At 41.2% G+C, this 18,384-nt stretch overlaps 1 protein-coding gene and 1 pseudogene across 1 annotated transcript; one reads left to right on the top strand and one right to left on the bottom strand.

Annotated features, from left to right (window-relative positions):
- Window positions 1-3,945: 3,945 nt before the first annotated feature.
- Window positions 3,946-4,656, bottom strand: LOC142632892 (uncharacterized). Its single transcript, XM_075807211.1, has one exon. It carries the CDS (start codon window positions 4,654-4,656, stop codon window positions 3,946-3,948), a length of 711 nt encoding a protein of 236 aa, XP_075663326.1.
- Window positions 4,657-12,215: 7,559 nt separating this feature from the next.
- On the top strand, window positions 12,216-17,377 carry LOC142632894 (short-chain dehydrogenase/reductase 1-like; annotated as a pseudogene).
- Window positions 17,378-18,384: the final 1,007 nt, after the last annotated feature.

Genomic DNA, 18,384 nt, shown 5'->3' on the forward strand with positions numbered 1-18,384 from the left:
GGACCAGGATATCCCCGATGGCATGTCCTTTCTTGCGGAGTCTCCTACTTTTGTCTGACCTTTCTTGCGGCATACTGCCTTTGCGTTCGAGAGCCAGCACTTTATAGCAGTTACTGTTCTAGGCTCTCAGAGGGAAGGTATTTGCACTGCTGCTATGCACGGATACTGGCAGGCAGTGATGATCTCTTTTGAAAGAGAGTTGTTAGGTAGCCGTGGATTTTCCCTCATCCCTCCTAACGGGCATTGCGCGGTTGTCTCCGCCGACCCTCGCTTGCTTCTACCTTCAGCGTCTGTGCGGGCTTATGCTAGGAAGTAAAGCCGTTTTGCTATATTCGAGTGGGTTGAGGACGAGAAAGGGTGGTATTGGCATGATGGCGATTACCCTATAGGCTAGGAAAAGAAGGTGAAAGTGATCAATGTCCCGGTGCCAGCGAAGAAAAGCTCTGCCAAGTCCAAGCCCGCAAAGAAGAAGGCAAGTGATGACTCTTCTGAAACTTGCTCAGATATTGTTCCTTTCGAAAGCGATTTTCCTCCTATGAATAATATTGTGTTAGAGAGCACCACTCCTCCCCCCGTTCGCACTCGTTCCAACAAACGTTTTGCCGCAGGCAAGACCAAGCCTGCCATTCCTTGGCCATCCACTGAGGCTTCTCCCTCCAGCAGGACACGGGGCAGTAAAAGGAAAACTTCTCCTCCCCAAGCGCCCACCACTACTGAGCGGAGGGTATGTCATCTCTAACTCTTCCTCATTCTCTGTCATTCTCGTTTAGAGTTCTTCTTGCGACTAACCCATGTCGGCTTGTTCCCTTCCCTTTATTCCTTCTTTTGTAGTCGAAGTACAAGGAGGACTCGTCTGCTACCCATCCCATTCCTCTTGATGAGCCCGAGTTTGAAGTATGCCTTCTTCTGCCCCTTTTTTATTTCCTCTCCCCTTTTTTTTTATTCGCGTCTCTAACCTTCGTCTTTTGTTCTTCTCAGGTTGATCCTCAACCCATCTCCGTGTATCGTCCCACGGCCGCAGGGATTTTTGCCTCCCAGGACACTCCCATGGAGGGCTTCTTCAATGGGGCCGACGTGGCGTTTCCTGCTGTAACCCCTGCTACTCCTGCTGCTTAATAGGGAGCTCCTACTAAAGGGGCCAGTGCGACCATTCTCCCTCCTGCCTCGACACCCACCTCCCAGGAGAAGGCTACTCCTGGATCTGCTGTTCAGGCCGAGGCTGTTTCCCCGGTCACGCCTCTCATTATCTCCACTGGTGATCCTTTCGAATCCCTGTCCCAGGCTGTTAAGGATGGCTCCTCTTTGGTAATCACCCCTTCCTCTATTCCTGATTCTGCCACCTATGGTCCTACCGCGGACTTGTCCTCCGAAGAATCTGAGGACATTCTGGAGGACTCTGATGATGAACCTGCCAAGAAGAAGAGGGTCTTTGAATCTGAAGGAGAAGAGGAAAGTTCTGGGCACAGAGTTGAATTCATGGGTATGTATCTCTCTATGTTGACAAATTTCTTTTTCCCTTCTTCTTTTGTTATCTCTTCTTTGCATATATCATTGACATTCTTCCTATTGCGCTTTCCCGTTATTTTGCATGTCCATTCTTCCTTGTTACAGAGACTTCTAAAGAGCCAAAAGTTGTAGCAGACAAGGATATGCCTACCGTTACTTCCTCAGCCACACCCGTAGCACCTGCTTCTGCTGTTCCTGTGGCCCCTACTCCCGCAGGCCCTAGTGAGTTCCTCTTTTCCTATTATCTCCATTCTCCATTCGCCATGCGTTTCAATCTATTTAGTCTCGCATGTTCTTATTTTGTTTCTTGTACCTTCCACTAGGCTTGCTTCCTACTATTCCTTCTTAGTTTAAGGTGGGTAGTAGTTCTGCCGCAGTACCGGATCCGGCGAGTGAGGCCGTAGCCTTTTTTACTCCGTTTCGACCAGCATGATGTTAATGACCTTGATCCCGCAGATTTCTGGGGTTACGGGTCTCCCTATGTTGATTTCCATGGCTTTAGAATACTTAAGGATTGTGCCTCTCATCTCGTGGTGATTTACTGTAGTCGCGGTGACTTCATGCGAGAGTTTAGGTACGGTCGTTCTACCAGGGAGCACTTTCTAAAACTGCTAGGGAGTGTGATGAGCGATATTGAGCACAACTTCATCAACACTGTTTCAACTGAGAGGATCCTACAGTGGAGGGTAGCAATTCAGGAGCTTCTTAGCGTGGGATTTGCTGTGGAGTTTATCTTGGACCATCTTCGTGAGATCGCCCGTGCCTATTTCATGAGGAAGATTCAGCTTGCCATTGATGCCATTGACTCACGCCTTGAGGCTTTGAAGAAGGAGGTGGCAGACTTGGAGAGTCGTCGTGAGCGTCTTGCCTCTAGCATCGGTGGTTCTAGCCGTTTTGACGACCAGACTCTTATCTCCGGACTCTGCTGACATGATTTCTGTTGTTTGATACCCTTTATGTTTCCTTTGTCTTTTCTTTTAGCACTTATTTGGCTAGTTTGCCGCAACTTGGGTTTTTTTTGTAACTATGAGATGCTACTACTTTCTTTCCTAGCTACTATTATGACATGGGATGTTTTATAATACTTCATAATTTTTCATTGCATATTTCACGAAAGCATGTTACAATTTCTTGTTTTCATGACATAATCACTTGAAAAGAAAACAAGGGAAAGCAAAAGGGAAACATGGTACTCTTTAAACAAAAAAGGGGGTTTTTTTTTGTGACCTTTCATTCTTCCTCCTTCTATGCAAAATAACATTTTAGCCATTTTCCTCGATAGGGTCCATCAAATCCTTGCCATCTGTCTAAGTCAAACGGTAATAGCCAGTGGGATATGCCTCCCTTATCACAAAGGGTCCTTCCCATTTTGGTGTAAACTTAGATGGTCCTGCCATGCCCCTCCTGACATAGTCTACCACTTTCAACACAAGTTGCCCTTCTACAAATATCCTTTCTTTGGTCATCCTGCCATAAGCTTCTATCATCCTCTGTCTATATCTGCAGCTGTGTTCCTACGCTTCTTCTCTCTTCTCGTCCAGCCCTTCTAAGTTCTCACATCTTGCTATCACAAAAGCCTCTTCCTCCCCTTCCTTTTCTTTCATTTGCATAACCCGTAGGGAAGGGGTCATTATTTCTACTGGGCTCATCACTTCCGTTCCATGGACCAGGGAAAAGGGTGAAAATCTTATGGCTGACTTTAGCGAGTTCCTGTAGGCCTAAAGGGTGTCTGGCAGATGTGCTGCCCATCCTCCTATATACTCCTGACTCATCTTGCTGATAATTTTTATGAGTATTTTGTTTGTTGCCTCTGCTTGCCCATTTCCTTGTGGGTAATAGGGTGATGATCGATGGTGTTTAGCTTGGTCGAATTCTAGCATCTTCCTTACATCACTATTGACAAACGGTGTGCCATTGTCACTTATGATTCTATGGGGCACCTCTAATCTTACGATTATATTTTCCTTAATGAAATTTGTCACCGCTCCTCCCGTGGCCTTGCAAAGTGGCACTACCTTTGCCCACTTGGTGAAGTATTCCGTAGCAACCAGAATCCATATGTATCTGCGTGATGGCGGGTAAACCGGCCCCACCAAATCGAGCCCCTAAGTATGGAATGGCCATGGGGTGACCATACTGTGCAATTGCTACGAGTGGGTGTGAATCAAGTTGGTCTGTACCTGGCAACTGTGGCATCTTTTTACAAATTCTGCTGCGTCCTTTTTCATGGCAGGCCAGTAGTAGCCCATCTGTAGCAGGCACCTATATAACTACTTCTTTCCTTGGTGTTCTCCACATTCTCCTATGCGTACCTCCTTTATCATACTTTTTTCTTCTTTGGGGCCTAGATAACGCAGTGGGTCTCCATCATACTCCTTTTTGAAGAGGACCCCACTGTGCAGAAAGTAGCGCGTTACTAGCCTTTTAAGCTTGTACCGCTCACTGTGTTTCTGTGGCAGGACACCTTGCGTAGCTTTCCTCCCTGTCAGCCGCAAGTTGGCAGGTCCCACGTTGAACTTGGACTTGGTCTGCATCTTTCCCCATATTCGGCCAGTAAAAGCCTACCCTTTGGAGTCTGCGGTAAAGGCTGATCTCTCCGTAGGATCCGTAGGTCTTGTCGTGTATCTCCTTCAGCTTTTTCTGGGCCTCCTCTTGCCCCACACATCTTGACAGGATCCCTCTTGGCATCCTGTGATACAGTTCTCCTCCTACCAGAGCGTAGTCTTTTAATGCTTTCAACTCCGCAGGCTCACTTTCTTTCATCAAGACCTCCCTTACGGGATTCTGCCAATCCTCTTTGCATTTTTCTTCCTGGAACCTTTCCTTCAAAATTTCGATAACTGATTCTCTCCTCTTACTGACTTCTATCTTGGCACTATTTTCTTCAAATACTATCTGCGAACCTAACGCAACCAGCGCATCCGCAAACCGATTCTCGCTTCTTGGCATATGCATTATTTCAAAGGTCGAAAACCTTTCCTCCATCCTCTGGGCCATTGCCCGGTAAGGGGCTAGGCTGGGTTCTTTTAAGGAGAAGCTTCCTTTGGTGTGGCAGACCACTAGGTTCAAGTCCCCTATCACTTTCAAGTATTTGACCCCCATCTTAAGGGCCGTGGCTAACCCAGTTAAGTAGGCTTCATATTCTGCCATGTTATTTGAACAGGGGAATTCCAGTTTGAATGATAACGCTACAGCCTCATTTTCTTCATGGTACAAAACCACTCTCACTCCCCCTAATTAGGTAGTAGAAGACCCGTCAAACTTCATTAACCACCATTCTCCAACTTCCTCTGCCGCAGTTACTTCCCCTGGGACTTCATCATTTAGCGGGAATTCCTCCTTTCTCGGGAACTGTGCTAACAGATCTGCTATAGCCTGGCTCTTTACGGCTTTGGGCGCTCCTGCCTTTAGGTCGTATTGTGACAATTGCAGCAACCACTGGGATATCCTGCCCGAAGAGAATTGGCTGTTGCAATAATGCTTTGATGGCGTGAGACTTAGTCATCAGCCATACCTTATAGGCTAGGAAATAGTGTTGTAACCTCTATGAGGCATACACAATAGCCAAGCATGCCTTTTCTGCCCTCGGGTAGCGAGTTTCTGCGTCTTTCAGGGCTCGACTGATGTAATAAACTGGCTGTTCTACCTTATCTTCATCTTCCTGAGCAATCAATGCGCCCACGGCATATTGGTTGGTGGCTAAGTACAACAACAGTGGCTTCCTGCGAACAGGAGCTTGCATGGTAGGGAGATTCATCATAATCTGCTGTAGCCTTTTAAAGGCTGCCTGCTGTACTTCTCCCCATTCAAAGCTTTGTCCCTTTTTTAGCAGTTTTCCAAAGGCAGAGGTGATGGATGCCAGTCCAGGAATAAATCTTCAAATGTATGAGACCTTCCCTAAGAAACTTTTTAACTCCTTTACTGTGGCTGGAGGTCTCATAGTGGCTATGGCCGTAGCCTTGGCTGGGTCTACGTCTATTCCCCTGTTGTGGACCAGAAAGCTCAAGAACTTCCCCGAAGATACTCCGAATGCGCATTTGAGGGGGTTCATTCTAAGCTTAAAAGTTCTGCATCTTTCAAACACTCTTTTCAGCACTAGAATGTGTTCCTCCCGCTTCTTTGACTTCACCACTGTGTCATCTACATAGTCTTCTAATTCTTTGTGCATCATGTCATGGAATATAGCCGTCATTGACCTTTGATAAGTTGCACTTGCGTTCTTTAACCCGAATGGCATTATTGTATAGTAAAAGTTGCCTATAGGTGTTCTGAAAGCAGTCTTCTCCGCGTCCCTTGGTGCCATTCTGATCTGGTTATATCCATTGAATCCGTCCATAAAGGAAAACATGGCGTTTCTTGCCGCGGAGTCTATCAGCAGGTCCATGTTTGGCAGCGGGAACTCATCTTTTGGGCAGGCCTTGTTAAGATTTCTGAAGTCCACACAACACCTTATCTGCCCATTCTTCTTCTTCACTGGCACAATGTTGGATAACCAACGTGGATGCTGAATGGGCTTGATGAATCCTGCGGCTAACAGCTTTTGTACTTCCTTGACTATTTGCTCCTCTATGTCAATGTGGAAAACCCTGGCAGGCTGGGCAACGGGCCTGGCCTCTAGGTCCACATTCAACGTGTGCACTACTAACCCAGGATCCAATCCTGGCATCTCACTGTAATTCCACGCAAAAACGACTTTGTATTCTTTTAACAATAGTATGAATTTCGATTTCTCTTTTTCTGACAACTTTGAACTGATTAAGATGGGTCTTAATTCGTGCGAGCCAGGTCCCAAGTTGACTTCTTCCATCTATTCTTTTGCTGTAACTTGTACCTCCTTGTCTGCCGTAATTCCCTCATCTCTTTCTTCGCGATTTTCTCCTTCTGAGCCTTCTTGAGCTATGCAACACATCAGGCTATTGTGTTGCCCTTCATATCTGGGGCCTGCTTGTGTTTCACTTATAGGCCCCACGTACCTTCATAGTTTATATACAATCCTGCCGTCAGGTCCTCGGACCCTGACACATTGTGGTGTATCGCCTGGTTCTGTGGTAGGCGCTTCCTTTCTCTTTTTCTTCTGAGAGAGTAACTCCCTTAGATCAGGCTCTGGGTCATCTCGAACATCCTCCCATCTGTGGACAAAAGTACCCCTTGGTTTTGATACTGAGCTTTCCCCAGACGATGCTCATTGGTTGTAAAAAATTGTTTCTACTAAATGAGCCTTTGCCTGCTCAAATGACGATGGGTTTGCCGCTATACGTATCATTCGGTCATTTAACCTCCCTTTTACGCACTGGTGATAGGTGGATGGTACTAGCCGGTGCTTGTGCAGCCATGGCCTTCCTAGGAGCACATGGTATGAAACCTCCGTCTTCACCACATGGAATCGGGCCAAAAAAGCTATAGGACCTACTTTTAACCATAGCTGGATATGGCTGGCTGCGTATTCACCGCTTCCACCGAACCCTGTTACTTCCATTGGGCACCTCTAGATTTTTCTTTCTGAAATTCCTACCGCCTGCAGGGTGCTTAGTGGTACCAGGTTCACCGAGGCGCCAGTATCCACCAAGGCTCTCTTGATGGGGATCTGATTTATAGATGCAGCCAAGTAAAGGGGTCTCCTGCGGTCAGGAGAGCCCACTTCCATATCTCCATCACTGAAGGTGATTTCAGTTGACTCCTGCAGGAGAGCCCTATCATCTGCAACTTTTACTGACAAGCATTCTATTTCTGCCCCGGAAGCAATGCTTACCAGAGCCTCTATGGCTGTCTTTCGCTCATTCGCTATGAGACCTAGTTGGTCAAACTGATTTTTGAACTTAGAGCTTCTCTGCAAGGTGGTGATAGCTGTGGCAGGCAGGGTTGGGTTCTCCTCCTCGTCTTCCCCTAGGTCCCCACAGATTACCACTGCTGCCACGCCTTTCCCTTTGTGGTTCGGGAGTGGGTTCGTCTGGACTTCTTGTTGCGTCAACTCCAGGGTCCTTTCTTTAATCTGATGATGCACCAGCCTACGGAGCACCCAACATTCTGCCTTAGGATGTTGCACATAATTGTGCAAGCGGCAAAAGCGTGGGTCCCTCCGTTCTTCTTCTGTGGGCTCCTGGGCAACTTGATTGGGTTTAAAAACTCTATCTATTATCCACCAGTCTAAAAGAACATCCAATTCCTTAGGAGTGCATGGTATTGGCGGAGGGGTATCGTACTCCCTCCCGTCTATCTTCCTCTTCCTCTTCCTTTCATTGGTGGATGCTGCCATAACCTGTAGGGTGTTCCTTTTGTCGGAACTTGGCTTTACCAATTGGGTTGTCTTTCTGGCCTTCTGTAAAAGCTGTGTGAACTGGGAAATCTCCAGATTTTCCAGTACAGCCCTGTCTTCTCGGATCATATTCGTCATACACATCTCTACTAGTTTCTTCTCCTCACAGTGGTCATAGCAATCTAGTGCTATATCCCTGAATCTCTTAATGTACTCCATCAAATCTTCTCCGTTTTTCTGCTTAGTAGCTTGCAAAGTGGCAAGCATCACTGTTTCCTCTCTGTGAAATTACTTAGTACAAAATACATCCACCATATCATCCCAGGTTTGGATGAATCCTGGTTTCAGGCCTATGTACCAGGTGTAGGCATGATCGCACAGTGATTTTGAGAACTCCCGTAGACACAAGTCCTCATTTGCCGCATACAAGCCAAGAGTATCAATGAATTTGCTCACGTGCTCGACAGCACTACCCTTTCTGCCGTCGTATTGCGCAAAAGCGCGTGGTTCATATCTTTCTGGGTATGGTTTGCTAAGCACCCTTAACGTATAAGGGGGTCTCCATGCGTAGAACCTTTCTTTGGGTGCTCTGGCCCTCTCCTGCTCTAAGAGAGTTGCCACCTCGGCCATGGTGATGTAGCATTGTCCTTCGGTCTGTGGGGCGCCTCCGACTAGCGTCTCTTCTTTATCAGCCACATGTTCAGGATCATGCTGACTTTCTTTCTCCTTGGTTTTTTCTGTCTTTAACTGGCGTATTTCCTCCATCATCTGCTGCTGTGAGTGCTGTAATGCTTGTAGCACCTCAACAAAAGCATTGATTCCGTCAGCGGGATTCCTTGCCTGCAGTTGGGGCTCAGCCCCAGGGTTCATTGATGTTTTCTGCCTGATTGGGCTGATGAGGCGTTGTTGGCCTTGACTCAGCCTACGAGGGGATAGCGCTTATATTTCGTGTTGTCCTGGATTTTGGTGGCATTTTTTTGCGAGGATCTCTGTATCCGTCTGTTTCCCAACTCCCCAGTGAAGTCGCCAATTTAAATGTGTGGGCCTTTTTTTGTAAGTGTTGGGCTGGATCACCTGCCACTACACTAGGCCCAAAGATTTCTGGATCGAGAAGTTGGGGCTGGTCCGAGAGCAAACCTTCCCGGTCCAGTTTGTGCGCAAACAGTGCCCCTATTAATCAGGTCTTGATCATACGCTTATGGCAAGCAGAACTGTTATGTTAACTTCAGCAGGCAGATATAACAAAGACAATAATGAGAATTTAGATAAAATAGACAGTGGGCATTGACGAGGAGTGCTCATTTTACACAATAGTAACAAAAGAATAAGTATTGAATCGAGAACAACGAGCGTATTAAAGAAATAAGTGTCAGCCTGCCGCGTTAAACCATTCTGCAGAGTCTATGTCAAGAAGGGGAACCACTTCTTCAATGCTACTAATCTCTCTAAGAGAGAAATTAGCTACTTTGAAGGAGCAGGCCTAAGTAACTTGGGTTGGGTGAAGTCCTTTTTTGTTACCAGAGAGCATGGGTTGGAGGGGGAGAGGGAGATTAACCCATTTGGTGCATGCCAATCACTCTATTCTCTCCGCTCTCTCTTACTTCTCCTTTCAGTTCCTTTAATCCTTTCCTTTATTTCTTTTTTGTTTTTACTCTCCTTTTGTTCTTTCTCTCTTTTTCTTCTAATTTTTTCTTACTCCCCTGATTTTGCGACTCTAGTGATTATCTCACAGAGGCTACCGTCCCCCTTAGCCGTGCACAGTAGGGTTCCTTATATAGGGCCAGTCGTGCTTGGCTTTTACCATTTTAGCCTTTAACCATTTTTATCTAGCGTGGATTTCTTGGTCGACCATCAGTGACTGGTCAGTCATGACCCAACGCCACTCCGCCTCACCAGACGGAGAAGGCTTTTTTTTTTCTTGTTTGCTTGCTCGCCATGGCACTCTTACTTGCCACGGTGTAAATACTCTCCTTTTCTCTATCCCTCATGGCATGCACCTGGTGGTTCCAACTCAATTTTGCCTCTTTTGGGTAGTATGTCATCCCAGCAGGACATTGCCTCCAAAAGAGCTTAAGCAGGAAACACAAAAATGAGTTTTTTCCCCTCCCCACCGCCAGACCATACCCCCTTATCTCTGACCCATGACCTCACCATTTCCTGTATTGGCTGGATACAGGCTGGTGGTGCTTAGGCCTTGCACGTGCCTTACCTCCATGCTTATTCAAATTTTGCCTGCTACTCATCTGTCTACCACGGTCTGAAAGTCAAACTATCTAGTCTGCCACCCGTTTTTGGCTTGTTTTGGTGTGGGCGCTTTCCCTGGCTTTGCATTTATGGCTTGCTTCTCTCAGGGGGCGGGCCTCGCCAGATTGTGGGCTGTTCTTATGTTTCTAGCCCCTTGTTACTTGTTTCCTGCCGCATCATTCTGCTATGCCTACCGTGAGGTTTGCTTGACCCAGGCCTGCTAGGCCTCTTTGGGCTTTTCTATTCACTCTCTCTCAGAAGGCCCAATAATCTCATTGGACCCTTTGCCACTAGCGAGCTCCCTTGTCTCACCTACTTTTGTTTGGGCATCATCAACCCTCTTACTTTCTTAAAGCATCCTTGGCCCTTTCCAATTCTGTGTTTCCCATGGGCTTCTACTAACTCCTTGGGCTTCCTCGGCCCAAGTATTTCTCACTTTTTCCTTGGGGTTCATGAGTTTTCCATTGCCCCTTACTTTCTTTTCTTTACTTTACATTACCTTGGGTCTGCTGTGACAGCCGTGGCCCATTCTCAATTTTCTTCATTCATACAGCTCATGGGTTTGTCATTTCTTTCTTCCAGGCCCTTTTAGGCCCACTTACTTCCTCAGGGTCTATTTATTTGCTTTATAGACCCATTATCCATCATTCCTGCCACTTAGCTTAATGTCATTTCCATACTACTCTCTTTTGCCCGTGCCTTTGGGCCTTCCTTCCTGCTGGGCTTACAAAAAATAAGCATCTATAGTTAACAACTTGGCTAAATAACTAGGTTAATCTGGTTGATTTAAGGTGTCTAAAAATGCACAATATGTCTCTAACAATATCTACATATGTCTTAACATTCATAAATAAGAAAAATTTGATCTGAGAGAGAAAGATCCGGTGGAGAACAAAAACCAACAGTTATTTTTCACACCCTAGACAGAAAGAAAGAGTCGTGTCCTCTTCTCCATTGACAGAAACTTGCAGTCCAGATGGGTCTCTCACTTTGCAGATGGGTCTCACTTCTCTCTTTGTAGATGGGTCACTCTTTTTTCATATTAGTTTTTATTGTTCTGATTTCATTTGGTTTATGAGAAAATTTGTTTTTGTGTTTGGATTGTGTTTTGTGTTTTGTAGTCGTTGAGATAAAGAAGAGACGAAAAGAGTGTGGAAGAAAAAGAAAGGGAGGAAAGAGGGAAAAAAAATCAATTTTTACTCAACCAGGTGATTATTTTAGGCGAAACTACAATGTTAATCCCTCAAGTTTACCTTGTGTGCGCAATTGGTCCCTCAAGTTTCAAGGGAGCACAATTAGTCTCTTAAGTTTTAAAACTGAGTTGTATTAGTTATTTTACTAACTGCCGATAGTAGTGTTACTTACGTGGTTAACGAAACAATGACTTGACATTTTTTTTAATGATGTGGCATTTTTTATTAAAAAATTACAAAATAAATTTACACATAAGAAATTCACAAACTAATACCAAATTCAAACCATTATTGCAACTGATTCACAAACCCACACTTCTAAAAATTAAAAAAAAAAAATCACAAACCCACCCACAAGAGGGAAGGGGGCTGATCCGCCACCAGTGGAGACCCAAGCCGTAGCCGCTGCCGGCGACAGCCCAATCCCTAGCCACTACTGGCGACAGCCACTAACCGGCGTCCCTGCTTCTGTCGCACATTGGAAACAAACAAATCTGTTACTCTATCCAGATTGGAAACAAATTCTAATTCATGACCTTATTGGAAACAAGCAAAAATGAAGATTCGTTCACCTTATAAGCCACCCCTTGGACCTCATGGGTGGTCCCAATATAGAAGGGTGGACTAGTGAAATCACCACACCAGCAACGTTGTGCATTTTTGTATAAAAACGTAACAATTAATAATATAAAAGAAACAAAGAAAACCATATAGTTTCTAACTTTCTGGTTTCATTGTACTCTGACTAGACTCCCATGGCAACTGGAGTTTCGATTACTTCAAGCACAAATGCAATAATGCGCCGTTTCAAACATAAGACTTACCTGCAAGTTCCAAAACCCTTTTTCTAAATCAGATTGAAAATATATAATATTTTTAATGTTTTTGCTTTTTTCTCCGTTTAAATATATGGGGATTAACTTAATCAATTTTGATGATTAGGGTGGAGAAATTCCCTTATGTATGTAAATGTTTGTTTCCAATCTGGACAGAGTAATAGTGGGATTTGTTTGTTTCCAATGTACGAGAGAAGCAGGGATGCCAGTCAATGGCTATCGCCGGCGGTGGCTAGGGCTTGGGTCTTCACCAGCGTTGGGTTAGTCCCCTTCTCTCTCTTGTGGGTGGGTTTGTGATTTTTTTAAGAAGTGTGGGTTTGTGAATTAGTTGCAATACTGGTTTTAATTTGGTATTGATTTGTTAATTTCTTACATGTAAATTTATTTTGTAATTTTTTAATTAAAAAATGCCACATCATTAAAAAAATTTCAAGTCATTGTTCTGTTAGCCACGTAAGTAACATCACTAACGGTAGTCAGTAAAAGGACTAATACAACTCAGTTTTAAAACTTGAAGGACTAATTATGCTCTCTTGAAACTTAAGAGACCAATTGCACACACAGAGTAAACTTGTGGGACCAATATTGTAGTTTCGCCATTATTTTAATAGATAAAAATATTTGAAGGTGCTACAATAAACCCTACAATACCCCTCTTACTCTCTTCTTCAAGAGGGGTACTATAACAACTCTAAAAGAAAATATAGAGGCTTAGAGTGAGTTTTTAGAGTGTTTGCTCTTCAAAATTGGTTTTAGAGGGTCTATTAAAGATGCTCTTAGTAAATGTTAAGTCAAGGTCTAGCACAATTGAATATTATTTATAAATAATATTCATAAAGAATATTCTACTGTTGAATATTATATAGATCATAGATGTCATCATGGCGAACGTGTAGAAATAGAATGGATTAGATGGAAAAAAATGTCATGGCTTACGTACGCAAACGTTTAGCAAGACGAGAAAGAGACAATTCAATGAGCCAAAATTATAAATACCAATTAGCTTTAACATTTTTTTACACCAACTTCAAACTACAAATTTAATTAAGGCATCTTCTGCATTAATTGGTGGAACTTACTCTAAGCTCATAACAAATGGCTGAAACAACCAAGAATCCTGAAACGAAGAGGAAATTTGATATTCAATTATAATGTTTTTACTATTTTTTATAGAAAGTTTCAACTTATGGCGTCCACTCCTGATGATAGTCTTTATTATCAGACGAAGGCACCAATTAGTTTCTGGTGTAAGAGAAGATTAAACCCCAAAATCTCTTAGGAACATAAGCCAAAGATCCTAGTGACACCCTTAATCCTCATTATTCTTTCCTTTTTTCTTTTTCTTTTTTTGACATTAATTAATTTCAAACTCTTTCCCAGGGTTGCAGTCGTAACAGGAGCCAACAAAGGGATAGGATTGGAGATATCTAAACAGCTAGCTTTAAATGGAGTCAAGGTGATATTAACTGCCAGAGATGTGAAGAGGGGCACTGAAGCTGTCGAAACACTCAAGGCTGCTGGGTACTCCGATTTGAGTTTTCATCAACTTGATGTCTCGGACCCAGTTACAGGGGCGGAGCTACCTTATTGCTTGCCCGCCCCCCCCCATTTTAATTTTCTTATACTATTATGGTAATTTTAGGCTATAGGTCTGGTCCAACAAAGAAGTAATAGGCAATGGCCCCCTCAAAAAATATGACAATCTCCCCCCCCCCCTCCCCCCCCCCCAATTATTCCTAAGATGTCAACATAGTCCAATAAATACATGACTCAAAGTTCACAAATCCTCAAATAATATACTTGCTAGTCTCCCAATTGTCCAAATGATTCGTTGCATACCCAATGGATAATAACAACTGTTTCAAAAGAGCATCATTTAGTCATTTCTTCAAACAAAAACTTATACCTTTTTTTTCCATTTTTCTCAATCTCAAGAAGCTACCTTTAGTACTTCTCCCTATTGCTGCCATCTCCCTATCGCTGCCAGCCTACACTGTTCTCTCTCAAGTCAATACGTTAACTCACTCCTCAACACAACCAAATAAACTCAAGCATATAGGCATATAGATTTAAGTTTCTTTATACATATGATAACGGTCATATTGTTTTTTTTTTTTGTTTTATTATGATATGAACCTGACCATATGAGTTTTTGCCTTTCTAATAAGTTTAATGAATATGTTTTGTTTATCAAGATTTTGTTCTTCAATTTTTGTATTGCTATATTATAATATATTTTATCTCTCTATGTCATCATTTTTTTAAGTTGATTTTTTTTTTGGTTTGAAATTAGGTGCTAAATAATTCATTAAAAAATTTTAAAATATAGGAAATTTTCAATATTACAAATAATGATGGGTTGATAGTTTTTAAAATAATAGTGAAAATTTTTGTATATATCTATAGTGAACTAAATAATTGTTGAGAATGATGATATATCAAAATTGATAATTCTAAATTCAATAAATATTTGAATTATCATTATTGTATTAACACAACAATTTTTGTTGTGGAGATTCTAAAAAAAATTATAACAAACCGGCCCCCTAAGTGTAAATTCCAAGCTACGCCCCTGCCCAGTTAGCATTTCTGCTTTCGTGAATTTCATCAAAACCGAATTTGGGAAGCTTGACATATTGGTACCTAGCCAATCCAACTCTCTACCCATCTTCTGAACTTGACTCTATATATACTGCTGCTTGCATGTGATCGTGTAGATTGTGTTTAATTGCTTCTTTAATTTGTTGCAACCATTTTCCTAGAATTTTGGATATTAGCAAAATTTTGATTTTAACAAAGATAATACATTAGTATGTTGTTTTGATTCCAATATATTGCTGATTGTTTCAATATTTATCACTGTTATCATAGTAGAAATTTCTAGTTAAGCTATCTCTGTCTCCACATCTCCTCTTGTTTAAATAAAATTTATAAAAAGAAAAAAGAAAATCTCACATAGGGCAACTTGGGCCTAAATATGAAGGGTATGTAGTATTAGATTAAATGGTTAAATTAATAATTTTTAACGATTTAAACTTTTGAGACAAATAATAATTTATGAAATTTTAGTAGATGGGGGCTAAAACAATATTTATGTGGAAATATCTAATTAGCTGGACTAGACTCCTTTTTTAATCAACTTGTAGCTTTGAAAAAGACAAATATGATTAAATTATTTTTCTATATAGGGTTTTAAATGAAGATAAACCATGTATTATTTTTCTCTTTTTTCCTTCTATTTTTTGCTTGCTAGGTAGATAAACCTACAGTCACTAGCTTGGCGAAATTGAAACGCAATTTAACTAGATGAAATTTTGTTCTTATTATGCAGGTAAATAACGCCGCGATTAATGGATTAATCACAGTTGGTACAGTGGATCCAAAAGACTTAAAATTGGGGCCTGATGATGTGAGTCTCTCAGTGTAATATAATCTTTTTCAGTATTTCAAAATTTGAGGACTTAATCCAAAATTTAGTAGCAATGGCAAGATGAATAATAAAAAGTAGTAATCAAATAATTTAATTTAGACATGTATGAAAGATGGTTTACCATTGTCTGCGATAACAGGTTGTAGGTCCAAATGCTGGAGCCTTTAAGAAATTTGTACAGCAAACTTATGAATCTGCAGTGAACTCTTTCAAAACAAATTATTATGGGATCAAGCGTTCGAGCAAAGAACTTATTCCACTTCTTCAGTTATCAAAATCAGCAAGAATAGTAAACATCTCCTCCGACTTGGGACAGCTCAAGGTAAAATATTATTAATCCAAAGAAGCTAGTTACCTCTAGTTATGTCATAGAAAGAGAATATATCTTATGCATTAAATATATACATCACATCTCTCACAGTTTGTGGCCCTATAGGCTGTAAGAGGTTGAATGTATAGACCATATACGTAGAAGACTTTTGAAAGAGGCACAATTCCTTCATAATCACATGGTTAATAAAATTATTACGTGACAATTTAAAGAGTAATACTAGCTAGGAATATTACAATTTTATTATTTAAATCTTGGAAATTAAAATGATGCGTTTTAAATACAAGATAAAAGGATAATAAGAAATTTTATTTGCGATATTGTTGATGTTTCACCATTCACATTAATTATAATATTAGATTACGAATATTTTGTAGTAAAACTGGTTGTAGATTTAATATTTTGAGTCATGATTATCAAACATTCACTAGAGTACATGATCTGTATACATTATCACTATTCACATTTTATTATGAATATCTGTATGAAAATTGAGGAAAGCATGCACAAAATTCTAGATATGATGTGTATGGAGTGTACACTAATGAGTGTGTAAATACATTTTCTTTTCGTATTGTTCGAAGTCAAAAATCTTAAGGGAAATTACACCAACTATGCTTCTTTTTACACTTACTCTCCTAAACTATATTCTCATTTACACTTGTCGTCCTAAACTATGAGAATGCACACTTACCCTCTAAACTATTACTTGTGTAACACTTTGCACCCTAACCCATGGGTAATTGTTTAGGGAAGTCGGTTAATATTTTCATAGTTTAGGGGTAATTGTAAAATGAGATATACTTTAGGGGGTAAGTGTAAAAGGGGTATAATTTAAGGGAATAAAGTGTGCATTCTTATAGTTTAGGGGTAAGTGTAAACGGGGGATATATTTTAAGGGGATAAGTGTAAAATGAGGTATAGTTTAGTAGGAGCAAAGTGTAAATTCTCCAATAACTTGGAAACTTTATGGTTGTTCCTGATAATTAGATGATATAAACATGTTCTTACTTGTGCTTTGAAACTGTATTTGACATGCATTAAACGAAGGTGCTAGAATTTTCTAGACCAAGATGAAAAAAAGAAAAAATATATAAATTGAAAATTTTGTGTTTGTATTTCAGTTTATTTCAAATGAGAATGCAAAGAAGAAGCTAGGAGATGTGGATGGTCTCACAGAAGAGAAAGTGGATGAGGTGGTTGAAGAGTTCTTAGAAGATGTGAAGGAGAATTTGATAGAAGATAAAGGTTGGCCTAGTAATAATTTTTCAGCGTATTCTGTCTCCAAGGCAGTTCTGAATGCGTACACAAGGGTTCTAGCAAAGAAGCATCCCACAGTTGCCATTAACGCAGTTAGTCCTGGATTTACCAAAACGGATTTGAATTACAACGCCGGGGTCTTGACTACTGAAGAAGCTGCAAAAGGCCCTGTGATGTTGGCTTTGTTGCATGATTCTAAGCCTTCTGGACTTTTCTTTGATAATACAGAAGTTTCAACGTTTTGACTGCAAAATATTAGGCAATAGTTATAGCAGCAATACAATAACATGTTACGTATGCGTTTTTTTTTTTTTTTAGAGAGAGAGAGAGAGAAGGCGTCCACTTTTGATGATAGTTTTTTTATCATCTGACCAAGACACCAATCGGTTTTTAGTGTAAGCGAGGATTGAACCCCAGATCTCTTAGTCAACCATCAAAAACTTTACCAGTTGAGTTATCTGGTTTGTTAACCAATTGGGTTACATGTACAAACTACTTTCTCTTGCAATTGTGTTTCTTTTGTACTTAATTTTAATAAAATAAAATTCTGATGAATCATGCATGAGGACAATTTTCGTTTTTCGTGGAGTTAGTCTTGCCAGGAAAAATAAGGTGAAATTATTGGAGTCATACGGTATAGTTACTACAATTTGTACCTAAAGCGTAATTCAATATCTCTAATGATAAAAAAAAAAAAAAAATCAAAGTTATTGAGGTGATAATATAATATATTGCAATTAGCGCTTAATAAAAATGGCCTTTAGTGGTAGTGCAAATGAAAGCAACATTACATTAAAAAAAAAAGAAGAAGATTTATATAGCAATTATGAAGTTGTGAATGTGAAATAATTGAAATTAAAAGTTTTATAAGTTGTGAAATAGTTGAATATATAATTTTACCTTTTCTTTACAATAATTTCAATAAAAAAAATTAGATAAGCTAAGGCTGGGGTTTGTTAATGCTTTCACACACTTCCTAGTATGAGGCACAAAAACAGTTTTAACTTTTAAGTATAGCCTCCGGTTGAGGCACCCTTCAAAGACCATTCGTCCATGGACCCCTCCTAGGCAAGACTGGTTTAAAATTAACACAGATGGTGTTGTGTTCAGTGAGTTTGGGAGCTGCGGCTGTGGTGTGGTGATAAGGAATGAAGATGGTCTAATCATGGGAGCAATGAGTAAAAAATGAGAGCTGCCTCTGGGTGCATTAGAGATTGAAGCTAAAGCGGTAGAAGAGGGGGTTCGGCTTGCTTGGGATCTCGGCCTTAAACGAATTACTATTGAGAGTGATTCTCAAATAGTGGTTAGCTCAATTCGGGACCATCACTTAG

This window comes from Castanea sativa, chromosome 4 (genome assembly GCF_040712315.1).
Source record: "Castanea sativa cultivar Marrone di Chiusa Pesio chromosome 4, ASM4071231v1".
In the NCBI taxonomy this organism is placed as follows: Eukaryota; Viridiplantae; Streptophyta; class Magnoliopsida; order Fagales; family Fagaceae; genus Castanea; species Castanea sativa.

Excerpts from the sequence above, each read along its gene's own strand:
- LOC142632892 (XM_075807211.1), bottom strand. The coding sequence starts at position 4,656 with ATGGCAGAATATGAAGCCTACTTAACTGGGTTAGCCACGGCCCTTAAG.